Raw genomic sequence first — 13988 nt, 5'->3', positions numbered from 1 at the left:
CCCGATATGTGATAGGGCCCTTCCTCTATTAATCTAATCTCATTTAAAAGTAGTTTAAATTGGAGTCCGTTTTGAGCAGCGAATTCCATGGATGAAGCAGCGTGTGGGAAAGTACTTTATCTGTCCTTGAACCAGTTACCACACAGTTGCATTGGATAATGGCACGCTGTAGCAGAAACACTTGGACTTGTTCACGGAGCTAGATTATCGCATTTTGCAGACATTTAAGAAACCAGATCCAGTGACTTCAGCCACACAAAAGGGAGGGGAGAGAATGGTCTCCTTGAACCACCACCCCAACAAGCAGAACCCAGATTTTTTTTTTTGCAGTGCAAAAAGATGTGTACACCCTAGGCAGGCCCATGGGAGCACAAACATGACTACCTAAAAAAAAAAAAGGTCCACCAAGCCCCAATCCTCGCTCTGCCTCTCTGCAGGTAAAGAACAGCCAGAACAAGAAGCAGAAGAGAAAGAGGTTTTTTATTCGTGGTGCAACCCCTCCCCCCCCGCAGGGCAGCCAAGTTGCAACACTGCCCCTCCGCACCAAGAGGCTGGGTGGGGGTCAAACACCTCTATACCAACCCTCCTGCCTCCAAGCATAATTTATTCTGAATCCCAGCCCGAGTTATGTCGCTGCTTTTGGAGTCTCTGCAGTCAGAGCCGGTTGGAAAACCAGGGGGAGGCCTGTGGGGCAGCCCCCGAAGGTGGAGCACAAGGAAAGGAGAGATTCACCTCCAGCAGCTGCAAAGGAAGGAGAGCCGAGACCAAGGTTGAGAGTGCAAAGAGGGTCCCCTTTTCAGCTGTTCCCCTTCTTGGCAACGATCAGCACAGCTGAAGGCACCAGACCTGCGGAGAGGAAAGAGAGGAGTTGAAGGGGGAGCTTAGCAAGGACACTTGGGGCGAGGGGGGAAGACAGAGAGACAATGAAGGAAGAAGAAGAGTTGGTTTTTATATGCCGACTCTCTACCACTTAAGGGAGACTCAAACCAGCTTACAATCACCTTCCCTTCCCCTCAACAGGACACCCTGTGAGGTAGGTGGGGCTGAGAGAGCTCTAACAGCTGTAACTTGCCCAAGGTCATCCAGCTGGCTTCGTGTGTAGGAGCAGGGAAACAAATCCAGCTCACCAGATTAGCCTCCGCCACTCATGTGAAGGAGAGGGGAATCAAACCCGGTTCTCCAGATTAGAATCCACCGCTCTTAACCACTACATCACGCTGGCTACAACTCCACACACACACAAACCGGGCTACCCATTCCCTAGATGGGCAGAACTTACAGCGGAAGAAGGAAATAACTGAAAAGAGGGGGTAACTTCCCTATGTGTGAAACACCCAACAGTTCCTTTAAGACCTCCACCTTTGGGCTTCAGGGCACTCCCAGCAAAATTTCCCTCTTGTTATTCTTAAGGACAGCTTTGGATACTGCTACCAGGAGAAAGTGGAGCCATCCTTTGTCACGTGATTCTGCCCAAATTATATTGGTGGGGAAGGCTGGGAATCTTCAAAGTCTGGACAGTCATTTTGCCAGGGATGCTACAGCTTCAGATTTCCTGTACAGAAAAGGGGCTTGATGACCTATATGCCCCCTTCCAATTCTGTGGTTCTGTGTTCCAACAATCCAATATGAGACTCATATCTAACTTTTGGAGATGCCAGAGCTAAGTCTAGGTCATACACCCACACCTAACTATTTAGCCACAGCAAAGATGTCAGCTTTTAACCAGCATTTCCAACACCACCCATTTTCACAGCAAGTATCACACACAGCAGTCACTGGAAACTGAAGAATTTCTGTAGTTCATCCATCTCTTGTATTTGCTCTACAACACGGAGGAAACAAGCCCCCCTGCTGAAGGGGGTTCGCAGTCTGGTGGGATGCGGAAAAAAGACCGGAGGAAAATGAGTCCTGGTGGTTTACAACAGGCAAGGATCCAACAGTCAGGATTCTCAAAGGGGCAACTCAAGGTGGAGGCCAGATGTCTATGCTCCGAGGTGCGGGGGGCAAAATGTGCTGCTACTCAAGGGGGAAGCTGCGCCTCTCACTCTAGGCAAGCGCTACTGAAACCCCAAGTCCTGCCTGGAGCTGCAGGAGAGGGAACCCCGCGAGCCACCCCAGCTGTCCCAAACTCACCCAGCTCCTGCAAGGGCTTCTCCATGTCTTCCTCAGTGAAGACGCGCCGGGGGAAGCTCGTGAGGAGGACGAAGGGCTCTTCGCCGTTGTCCTTGCGATTCAGCTCCACGTAGAGCCGGACGGCCGCCAGCTGCTCTTTGGCTCTGAAGGTCTGTGTGAGTGACGTCCCGTCCAGCAGCCTCACCTGTCAAAGAAGAGAGGTTGGTCCAACTGAGGAGGCTATGCGTGCCACAGGAAGGGGGGGAGCCTTCAGTGCCCACAAAACCGACGGCATCTCCCTTACAGAAACATTGGCCCTGACTATGTGCAGCTGGCCAGTCTGCAAACGTGTGGAGGGAGGGCCTGTTTGTGTGCCCCTCCCTGTGATCCGTGACGCTACTTTCCGAATGTTGCCGTTCATGGGGAAGAAGCACGGACTGGGCCGCTTGCTCTGCACATGTGCAGATTCTTTTTTTCACGTTTGTTGATGTTATACATATCCTGAAATGCTGGACACCATATACTTTACTTTAATGATATTGTTCATATGGCCAATTCGCCCCTGAACAATGTCACACTGAGATAAAAAAGAAAAGAAAAAGTAACTATCTAACTAGCCCATAAAGAAATTAATATTTTTTAATCTTAATTGTCTGGGAAAGAAATTTGGCGACTGCCAATGTAATGTTAAAATCCACCCCTGCTAAAATAACCCTCAAATTGTCCAATTTGGAGTCAGATTCCCGGATAAAAGGATTTATCCATCTGTCTTTAGCCTCGCTGAGCAAGTCACAGCTATTTATTTATTTATTTATTTATTTACCTTGTACAACATTTGTGTATATGTCAGGATGTGTACTGTAAAATTGTGTATGTATGACCACTGAGGAAGGCCTGTAAAAGGCCGAAACGTCTCTGGTCAGATTTGGGTCAATTTATGTACTAACACCAACTGTTACATGCTGGTAATATTTGTAACTAGGTAGATGATTCCACTGTCGAACAACTTCTACTGTAAAAAATTTCCCCCCTAATATCCACCTTTTCTCCTGCAATTTAAACCCATTATTGTGTCCTCTCCTCTGCTGCCAATAGGAACAGCTCCCTGCCCTCCTCTAAGTGACAGCCCTTCAAATACTTAAAGGGAGCAATCTTGTCCCCCCCTCAACCTCCTCTTCTCCAGACTGAGCATTCCCAACTCCCTCAGCCTTTCCTTGCAGGGCTTGGTCTCTAGGCCTCTGATCATCCTTGTCGCTCCCCTCTGCACCTGCTTGATTCTGTCCACATCTGAAAGATTTGGCTAGGCAATGAGAATAATTTTCTCTGAAAAATTTATATTCCTTTTTTTTAAAAAGCAGCCAAACATCTTTCAATGCTGCTTCCAATACAGACCAGAGCAGAAACATAAATAACCATAACGGCAGCAGAAAGGACTCTGTTACACCAGTAAAATGTTGAGCAAATTTCAGCAAAACTAATTGGCGCCGACTGTGACTGATGCAGAACTCAAAGGGATAAACCAGGAGCAAGGCGGAGGTGGGGGAGGGGAAGAGAAAGAGTTCTCCAATCAACCTAAAGCCTAAATTAAAAATGCTTTCATCTGACACCTCGGAAGTGTTCTGGGCAAACAGACTTTGAGAGGGAAAGGCTAGGGGGCCGCTGCATAAGAGGTGCTGTCTTAAGCAAGCAAACACTCACCTGGGAAAGGGGAATACAACAGAAGACCTTGGGATGGATCCACACTTAACTAGCCATTCCCACCATTTCCCCCTTCCCAACACAGCCCCCTCCCGTGTCATTCCTCAGGGTCCCCCAGGAGAGGCATTTTGTGGAGATCAGTGGGCTGCAGTGAGAGAGGGGAGGTCCGGTACTTAGACTTCTTTTATCAAGAATACTTATCTGCTGCTTTCCCACTACTGTTCAATGCAGACTGCAACAGGATTTATACAGAGCTGGATCACTTTCCTGAGTGCCAGCCTTTACAGCAGGGATCTGCGGGATTATACGCTCTAGCATGCATTCTCCCTCTGTACCTTCAACAACCACCTTACCAGGTGAACCAGTATCCTCACTTCCACATTGCTGCAAACCGAAAGCAGCCTGACCTTAAGGAATACGTGAAACATTCGTGGAGCAGGAGAGGTCAGAACCGGGGCTTGCACTGGCCCTCTAAGATCGAGATTGCTCTTAGGGGCTGCCTGGAACAACCGGAGGACTGGGGAGAAGCTGTCACACACCAAGCCAGACTGCTGGTCTGTTTAGCTCAGCACAGTCTCCTTTGATTGGCAGTGGCTCTGAGACCTGCGATCCTTTGAGCTGGAGATGCCAGGGATTGAACCCAGGACCTTCTGTGTTCTTCTACTGAGCCACAGCCCTTCCAGTTCAGTCTCAGCCCAGGCGAGGGAAGCTCCACCCAACATCCAGCATGATCAGGTCTGGGCTTGCTGCCAGAGCACACGCATGCGCTTCCCCTTGCGGCTGCTGCGGTCATCAGAAACTAACTGCAGCGGCAGCAATTGGAATACCAGGAGAACTGGCGTGAGAGCTTACAATGCCGCTAACCACGACGTGGCCTGGAGCCAATGCTAGCTCCAAATTTACTTACTCGCTGCTTTCGGTTCTTCTGTGTGAATCATTGGAGAGCACACCCTATGAGGAACGGCTGAGGGACTTGGGAATGTTTAGTCTAGAAAAGAGGAGTTTGAGGGGGGCATGATTACTTAATACCCTATTAAGTAAATACCCTCATTTGAAGGGCTGTCACTTAGAGGGGGCAGGGAGCTGTTCCTGTTGGCAGCAGAGGATAGCACTCGCAATAATGGGTTTAAATTCAGGACAGAAAGATACTGTTTGGATATTTAGGAAAAAGTTTTTTACAGTAAGAGTTGTTCAATAGTGGAATCGGCAGCCTAGGGAGGTGGTGAGCTCCCCCTCACTGGCAGTCTTTAAGCAGAGGCTGGACAAGCACTTGTCAGGGATGCTCTAGGCTGATCCTGCATTAAGCAAGGGATTAGACTAGATGGCCTGTATGGCCCCTTCCAATTCTATGATTCTATTATTGTCTTTGGTCTACTGATCTCAATGCGGATCGCAGTGGTTGCAATCCAATCCGGGAGCCGGCTGTGGCTGAGAAGCAGGGTACACACAGAGGGGCACACACACATAAAATACACATTTTTAACCAGGTAGGACGGCAACCAGCAAAGCCTTGCCTCTCCACTGCCACCTCGGCAAGAGCATTTGTCTTTAGCAGAGCCCGCCCTGTGCAAGAAAAGCTCTGGAGGCCTTCCCCCCTCCCACGCCTGCCTGTGATCCATTACCTGTATTCTGCACTGATCATACTCTCGCTTGACAGGGGGTTCTTGGCTAGGCGAGGAAGGAACCGGTGCAGGGGCGATGGGCTCGGGTGGGGAGGATGCCTGGGAAGAACTGCTGCAGCCACCAAACTGGAGAAAGGAGAAAAGAGAAAACGATTCAAGCCGCCGTGCACTACGCCAGCTGACCGGAGTTGCTCCAGAGGGATGGAAGCCCCTGCGTGAAGAGGAGCTTGCGGGGCATTCCTCTTTTGTTTGCTCTGAGCGCAGCAGATCCAGCCAAACAGCTATCAGCACTTGGCGATCTGCACTCATTTTGTTAGGCCTGGCTTGACAGCATAAGCAACCCAAGCCCCTGCTCCAGGTAACGTTATTGCCAGAGTGCCAATGTGTACTTTCTCCAGCGGAAACCGTTGTCTAGGGCCCAGAGTCAAATGTCTTCAGTGCCCGAACTAAGGTCATTTTCTACTGGTAAAGCCAGATTTCAATCCAATAGCACCTTAAAGACCAACAAGATTTCCAGGGTATAAGCTTTCAAAACAGAAGGATGTATTTTATCTCCCTGTTTCTTCAATCTATACGCAGAACTCTGATCTCCTCCCCACACTGAAGACCAGCAGCACAAACACCCCCTTCCTCTGTACACCCACCTTCTTGGCTCTCTCAGCCTTGTCTCGTTCAATCTTCTCTCGCACCCGCTGTCTGGGGGGGGAAATAAAAGAACAGCTCTAATAGAGGCAGGAGAGGATGCTACGTCACAGGTCCGGTCTCTGTAGAAGTCCTTGGTGCAAAGACTGGATTCCACATCCCAAAGCCTTACATATACTGAGATCAGCCTTTTCAGTGGTTTTTAAGCTTCTTCCCAGGCAGCAGTGCCCAACAGAGGCAATCTGGGGAAGGCTTCCTGTGTCCTAGAGAAGCAGGACCGTTTTCCTCCCATGTTCCTCCAGCCGCTGCATTCTCTCCACCTCCAATTTCCAGTGACACCCCTCCTTCCAAGCCCTCCTTTCCTCCTCCGCAATGCCTTTCCCTCACCCAAGCGCCTATCCCTAAGTGCTAACTAAGAATTCCTCATTCACCAAAGCGATGTCCACCTGCCCAACATTTCCAAATGCAGAACAGGAATGGTTGAAGCTGGCAGAGGAGTTACGTACAGCTAGAGATCAGTTCACTCCTTTCCTTGGGTCCAGATCGCCCCTTCCACCCCAACACCCTCAGTTGCTTAGGAATGTGTCTTTAGCTGTCATCTAGCAAGTCATAGACCAGGAGCCACTTTCTGGTGGAAGAAGGAGGCAAGAGGGGGAGTTTCCCATCCCAAGCTTTAGTTAAAGACAGTGCCTTCTGTGTGCAGAGCAGGGGCTCCTTCACTAAGTGAGGACTCTTATCCAGTAGCAATACAGGAAGCTGTCTTATATCCTTAGCCAATTTAGTCCAGTTTTCTCCAGTTCTGCTTTACAGTGACATCCTTCTGTCAGGAGATGCCAGAGACTGAATGGGGAAATACCCTCAGCACATAAATACGCAAAACACACACACACACACACAAAGCTGCCTTATGCAGAATCAGACCATCGGTCCAAGGTCAGTGTTGTCTACTCAGACAGGCAGCGGCTCTCCAAGGTCTCAAGCAGAAGTCTTCCGTATCACCTGTTACCTGACCACTTTTAACTGGAGATGCCGGGGATTGAGCCTGGGACCTTCTGCAAGCAAAGCAGATGTTCTTCCACTAAGCCCCTTATGGCCTGTTACTTTGCCTAAACCCACAGCTAGGCTTCCTGCCATCCAGCCCATAGACATAGCCTCCCTGCTTAGGGGAAGGCTTTCCTTTCCCTCTTACTTTGCCAGCTTCTCCTCCATCTTCTCCTTGCGCCGGTCTTCAGCCAGCTTCTTCATCTCATCCTCTTGCAGCTTCTGGCGGATGAGGGAGAGCTCCTGGCCCTGCTTTCGGCGCTGCTTCTCCCGCTCGATGCTCTCCCGTTTCTCCCGCTCCTCTCGCTCCCGCTGCTTCTGAGAAATCAGCTCCATCATCCTGAACAGGCAGAGGGGTGGGTCAAAGTGTCGCTTTGTAGCCCTGGGCTCTCCCAGAACCCCCTGCTTCAAGGCTGCACAGAACAAGTTATATTAGTTTTAACATGCACACCTGCACGCAAACGCACGCACACACCCTGGATGATTACCTCTTTGTCTGTTCCCGTTTCTCTTCTTCACTCAGGGGGTGCCGGTTATCCTCCTCAACTAACTCCTCTAATGTGGGGTCTATGGGGAGAAAAGTATATTATCCTCTGACCAATGGAAGGGGAAAGCTGAGTGTTTTTTAGGAGGAGACCAGGGAACTAAATACTCATTATTTGGGGAACTGGATTCACCCCTCACCAAACACCTCAAGGATGCTGTTACTAAACAGAACTTGAAAATGTACCTCTTCTCTAAAGATTTTGACCTTGAACCTCTGTCTCTCCTTCCCTAAATTATACCACTGCCTTAGACAGAGACAGGCCACTGGTCCATACAGCTCAGTGTTGGGCAGCAGCTCTCCAGGATCTCAGGCAGGGAAGAGTCTTCTACAGCTACCTGCTGCCTGAGACTCTTTTGTCAGAGATACCAGGAAATGAAATGTGGGACCTTCGGCATGTGGTGTACCATTGGCCACAACCCCTCCTGTAAAGTAACTAGAGAATACCCCAGTACATGATGCTGCTGTATCACCAGTCATTGGCACATCTAGCTCAGTGTCCTCTTCTCTGGGCCCCAGGCAAAGAAAGGGACTTCCCAGCACCTACTCCTGAAGATACTATAACTGGACCCTCTTTCCCTTGGTGTCCACTTCCCTTTTCCTGCTGCCTCTAAGCAGAGCCTATCTCTTTTTAATATATGTTTTGTACAGCGTTTAGTTAACATGGCGCTTTATAAGTAACATATATCAAGGGTATTCAGATTTTTCTTTAAGGTCTGAGATGGTGAGAGAGGATTCAGAAAGAAACAGAAGCAGTTAACATGATGGACTTGTGGGGTTTGGCATAGCATTCTCTTCCTCCTGCAAAATTCTGTGAGCCTCTGCATTTATTTTAACAGGCAGAAAGTTTCCACAGGCCACCTGTAGTAATCAAAGTCTGGATTTACGAATCCTTAGAGTCTTGCTGCCTGACTACGGGCAATGCCACGAGAGTTTCTTGCAATTTCGCACCAGGTCTTCCTTAGCCAGCTTGAAGATCTGTTCTTTGGCACCTCAAGGAGTTATATTTCAGCCATATGAACACTGGGATGTAAAGTCATTTAAATTTGTTTTCAATCTAGAGTTGTTGTATTCACAATTCTGAGATATAAAATATGCAAAGATTAATTGGCAATTGTACAAACGTTTTAAAAAGAGAGACTGTCCAATTGTACAAGCGACATTTTCTGGTTGCACAATTCTAAAGTCACTGGAAGAGCAGCCTGTGACTGTCTCAGCCTAGCTTGAAAGAGCAGCCATGAAAGGTAACCAAATTTACCTCCTTTACACCCTCCACCCACGGCAGATGTCGGCAAGAACCAAGCCGAGATAAAGGTGATTCTCTGCTGACATCACCACATACCAGCTCTCCCACCTCAGCACGTCCCAATTTGCTCTGACCTGTTTCGCCTTGCACCGCCTCAGGTGTCCTTCCCTCAGGAGGCTCCTCCGTGCTCAGCACGTGGCCCTGGGGTGGTACGTACGGATCATCCAGGTCAGGGTCGTTCTCATGTTCCATTAGCCTGGAGAGGAAAGAGGCGCACTAGTCAGGGGGAAAGAAAGGGGAAGGCTGGGAAGGAGTCTGCAGTACAGACAAAACACAGATAACACTCACCAATCCATCGCTTGTTCAATGCCCTGGTTCCCTGTTAGAGCCAGGGCCTTCTCTCTGAAAGAGAAAGGGAAAATATACTTGGGCTGGGTTTCACGGCTCCCTTGAGAAAAGCTGGCAATGTACATGTGCAAGCCCACCCCACCTCTCCACTGGCAGATATGCAGAGTAGTCCCTACCCATGCCCATTAAAAAGCCCAAGAATCTGGAGACCAAGTCCTATGAGGAAAGGTTGAAGGAGCTGGGTATGTTTAGCCTGAAGAGAACACTGAGAGGGGTTATGATAACCATCTTCAAATACTTGAAGGGCTGTCATATAGAGGAGGGTGCTGAGTTGTTTTCTGTTGCCCCAGACCAGAACCAACGGGTTATAATTAAATCGAAAGAGTTTCCATCTAGACATTAGGAAGAATTTTCTAAGAGTTAGAGTGGTTGCTCAGTGGAACAGGCTTCCTCGGGAGGTGAAGTGCTCCTTCCCTGGAGGTTTTTAAGCAGAGGCTAGATGGCCATCTGTCAGCAATGCTGATTCTATGACCTTAGGCAGTTCATGAGAGTGAGGGCATCTTGGCCATCTTCTGGGCATGGAGTAGGGGTCGCTGGGGGTGTGTGGGGGAGGTATTTGTGAATTTCCTGCATTGTGCAGGAGGTTGGACTAGATGACCCTGGTGGTACTTTCCAACTCTATGATTATATAATCCTCCCCTTTTTTCTGTTACTGCTTTCTATAGAACCAGCTGTGTGCTCAAGCACAGATGGACAGCAGGGAAGCATTCTCGCACAGACACACAAACTCACTCCCATGTGCCTTTCTGAATTAAGCTTTGGATGTGGCACTTCACTTCCAGTGCCCCCCAGAATCATGGAACCATTTCCAAAAGGGCTGCTTCCCCCACTTTTCTGTTTATGTTCTTATTTAATCTATCAAATTTGTATCCCACCCTTTGCAGGGATAGAGACGTACGCTCTGTTCTGGGGGAAGCCCATCTCGATGAGGCTCTCCAGGGCCGTGCACTCCATCATGAACTGCTGCAGCAAACCCTGCCGAAAGAAAACAACAGAAGCCCGGGGGTTGATCGCTGGTCTCAGCTGCAGAGCGCTGCCCACTCACCCCTCCCTTGTACCCCTTTCAAATCCAGCACTGTAGAGAAAGTGGGTAAAGAGAACTTTCCCTCGCTCTCCCGTAATACTAGAAGTTAGGGGTGATCAATGATAAGCAGAAGACTAAGGGTAGACAAAGGAAGTACTTCTTCAGTCAAAAGAAACAATTGGCAACTGGAATTTGCTACCATAGAATATAGTTGGTTTTAAAAATGGAGAGACAAATTGCAGAAGGATAGATCCATTGTTGGCCATCAGCCATGATGACTAAATGGAATCTAAATAGCCAGTGTAGTGGTTAGAATCGGACTAGGATATGGGAGGCCCACGTTTGAATCCCCACTCTGTTGTAGAAGCCTGCTGTGTGACCTTGGGCCAGTCACACACTTTTAGCCTAACCTACCTTGCAGGGTTGTTGTGAAGATAAAATGGAGAAGAGAACTACGTAAGCCACTCTGGGTCTCCAATGGGAGTAAATAAATAATAATAAAACCTTCATGTTCAGAGGCAGGAATTCTCTGAATACCAATATGGGGGAGGGGGCAACAACAGCAGGCACTTTGCCTTCCAAGCCCTGGCACACTACTTATGGGCACATCTGGTTAGTCACTGAGTCAAACTAAATGATGGGCTAGACAGATCATGAGTCCGATCCAGCACAGCTGAGCTTGTGAAGGCAAAGTAGCTCATTTCTGCATGCCAGCGTACTGCAAGGATAATACAATAAAAAGGAGGAAGACCCTGCACATTTGTGGGCAGCTCCAACTTTAACAAATCCAACTATTGTAACCTTAGCAGATCATGAGAGGGAGGACAGGAAGGGATGAGTCAGTATATTGTCGAAGGCTTTCACGGTCAGAGTTCATTGGTTCTTGTAGGTTATCCGGGCTGTGTGACCGTGGTCTTGGTATTTTCTTTCCGGACGTTTCGCCAGCAGCTGTGGCAGGCATCTTCAGAGGAGTAACACTGAAGGACAGTGTCTCTCAGTGTCAAGTGTGTAGGAAGAGTAATATATAGTCAGAAAGGGGGGGGGGTTTGAGCAGGACAATGATTCAGCTCAAATCCCCCCCTTTCTGACTATATATTACTCTTCCTACACACTTGACACTGAGAGACACTGTCCTTCAGTGTTACTCCACTGAAGATGGCTGCCACAGCTGCTGGCGAAACGTCAGGAAAGAAAATACCAAGACCACGGTCACACAGCCCGGATAACCTACAAGAACGGATGAGTCAGTGCTCGGCTCTCGTGGCCCTTTCTTACATGCCCAGGGAAATGCTGATTGATTGCTGCTTTGGGGCCAGGAAGCAATTTTCCTCCAGGCCAGATTGGACAGGGATCCTGGAGTGTGTGTTTTTTTTTTTTGCCATCTCCTGGGCAGGGAGTAGGGGGTCACTGGGGGTGTGGGGGGGGGGGGGCCAAGTAGTTGTGAATTTCCTGCATTGTGCAGGGGGTTGGACTAGATGTCCCTGGTGGTCCCTTCCAACTCCATGATTCTATCCACATGAACCGGCATAATGCAGAGTCCGGCCACTTGTCTATCAAAGTTAGTCTCGTCTACTCCAATCAGCGGCAGAGTTCTTTTGCCTCACCTACCACCTGATCCTTTTTTGACTGGAGATACCGGGGCCTGAACCTGGGACTTTCTATGTGAAAAGCAAAGGCTCAGCCAATGAGCCATGACCGCTCGCCATGGCGATGTCTCATTCTTATAACAGATAAAGTGCCAACTCATTCCCGGAAAGTCCTCCAACGACGTCCAGTTCCACCCCCTAGAAGATCAACCCAAACACAATCCCCCCCCCCCACAGTAAGTCCACTTGCCACCCTGAGGGATGAAACCACCCCCCCCCAATTACTCCCAGGTTTCCCCCTATCATTGCGCCCCCCTACAGCTTCCCCACGCAGACTTCCCAGAATAAAAACAGAGGGCCCCCCCCGGGTCTTAAAGCAAGCAATCTGGAAAGTGGGAGGGGCTATTGGGGGGTCCCTGGGGGCTCCTCCCCCTTCCACGGGGCACTGCCCCCCAAGGAAACCAAAGGGAAGGGCAGGCTTGGTCACGCGAGGACGACCCCCTCCCACCTTTCCCGTGCCCCCCCGGGGGGGGGGAAACAAGGGCGCCCCTCACCCCCCGCTGGGCCTGGCTCCGGAGACTCCTCCCGGCGGCGGCAGCAGCACCGGAAGCGACGGTTCTGTCGCGCGGCCGCTGTTTGGGTCACCTGAGGAAGTTGCCGGAAGGAACGGCGGTGGCCGTAGAGGGACAAACGGGTGCGTGAGCGGAGGAACGGGAGCTTCGCCTTAAAGGCCCAGGAACGTGTCTGCTCTTTCCTACTGTTCGAGCCTCGTTTTCCATTCATTCGAACGTTCGTTCAATCTTTGCTCCCCTGATTGGCTTGCCTGGGGGGGGGGAGCCCTGCCCCCCCTTTTTAATAATTTTTTTATTGCTTTTTATAATTAAACACACACAAAAAGAAAAAAAGAAAAGAAAATATAAAACAAAATTAAAATCATAATTCAGTACAAAAACATAGATTATACAGAGCACTATTACATCCGTTGCTAATACATTGTTTACTATCCTTTGTAAAATACATAGTGCCCGAACCTCCACCACCCACCTTGGTGCCCTCCACCCTTGGACTTCCGGAGCGGTGTTATGACAGTATTCCCCCCCCTTTTTTTTCTTTGAACCCCTAGGTGCCTTAGCTGCTTCCCGCGCCAGCCACATTACTATTAAATATAAAGGGACCCCAATGCCGGCTGAGTTCCTTGCGTGGGGCTGGGACCCACAACGCCGCCTACTGGCTGTGACTGGAAGAAACATCCAAGGTTTGAACTGAGCAAAGGTTGACAGACGCACGGCGTCTCCCCCTCCATCCCAAAAGAAAATGGCTGGGACATGTGCAGAATGACTTGTCAGCTTGTGGCTGGATCTTGCATATCTGGAATCAACGAGTGAAAGAAAGGGGAACGGAGCTTTGGGGGCTGCGGGCAAGAATTCTATTCCAGTGCACAATCCTTATATTCTGTAATCTTAGTCCTATTACATTGCTTATTAGATGTCTCATCCTATTGATTGTATTGATTTCTTCTGTGACTGTGTAACCTGCTTTGAGTCTCAGTGAGAAAGGCATACTATGAATAAAGTAATAATAGTAGTAGTGGTAATAATAACACTAATATCCATGCCTGTTGTCCCTGTTTATCAAAGGCAAGCCCTGTCCATGGTAAATGAGCATCCCTGTTTTTGCCTTTTCGGTGTGTTTTTGCCTTTTGTTAATGTGAGTAGGCAGCACTGCCATTATTCTGGGTTCAGCTCCCTAAAGGTCTAGAAAAGCAGGTCTCTGGAGAAGCGGCATACAAATTCAGTAAATAAATACTATCAATAGTCTGAGTGAGGTAGGGTTGCCAGGTCCATCTTTGCCACCAGCAGGAGGTTTTTGGGGTGGAGCCTGAGAAGGGCGGGGTTTGGGGAAGGGAGGGGAGGGACCTCAGTGCCATAGAGTCCAATTGCCAAAGTGGCCATTTTCTCCAGGTGAACTGATCTCTATCAACTGGAGATCAGTTGTAATAGGAGGAGATCTCCAGCTAGTACCTGGAGGTTGGCAACCCTAGAGTGAGGAATGGGTGAGTCTTGTC

General features: G+C 49.3%; 1 protein-coding gene across 2 annotated transcripts; it reads right to left on the bottom strand.

Annotated features, from left to right (window-relative positions):
* Positions 1-690: 690 nt before the first annotated feature.
* Positions 691-12497, bottom strand: UBXN1 (UBX domain protein 1). Of its 2 annotated transcripts, XM_056852278.1 has the most exons (10): positions 12478-12497; positions 10212-10288; positions 9254-9307; positions 9040-9161; positions 7604-7682; positions 7264-7455; positions 6077-6128; positions 5433-5558; positions 2134-2317; positions 691-846 (listed from the first exon to the last, which is right to left on the bottom strand). In XM_056852278.1, exons 2-10 carry the CDS (start codon positions 10268-10270, stop codon positions 797-799), a joined length of 918 nt encoding a protein of 305 aa, XP_056708256.1. In that variant the 5' UTR covers positions 10271-10288; positions 12478-12497; the 3' UTR covers positions 691-796. The 2 variants fall into 2 exon arrangements, with proteins under 2 accessions (XP_056708256.1, XP_056708257.1); XM_056852279.1 differs by lacking the exon at positions 12478-12497 and having other exon boundaries at positions 10189-10283.
* Positions 12498-13988: the final 1491 nt, after the last annotated feature.

Source organism: Euleptes europaea, chromosome 7, assembly GCF_029931775.1.
Source record: "Euleptes europaea isolate rEulEur1 chromosome 7, rEulEur1.hap1, whole genome shotgun sequence".
Classification (NCBI taxonomy): domain Eukaryota; kingdom Metazoa; phylum Chordata; class Lepidosauria; order Squamata; family Sphaerodactylidae; genus Euleptes; species Euleptes europaea.
The sequence above is the reverse complement of the archived record's forward strand: the minus strand, read 5'-3'. Positions and strand labels throughout refer to the sequence as shown.

What these genes read in the sequence shown, in the direction of transcription:
- UBXN1 (XM_056852278.1), bottom strand. Translation starts at nt 10,270, where the DNA reads ATGATGGAGTGCACGGCCCTGGAGAGCCTCATCGAGATGGGCTTCCCC. An exon ending in ATGGAGGAGAAGCTGGCAAA is followed by an intron (nt 6,129 to 7,263) that starts GTAAGAGGGAAA and finishes TTCCCCCCCCAG; the next exon opens with ACAGCGGGTGCGAGAGAAGA. An exon ending in AGGCTGAGAGAGCCAAGAAG is followed by an intron (nt 5,559 to 6,076) that starts GTGGGTGTACAG and finishes TCCTTTCTCCAG; the next exon opens with TTTGGTGGCTGCAGCAGTTC.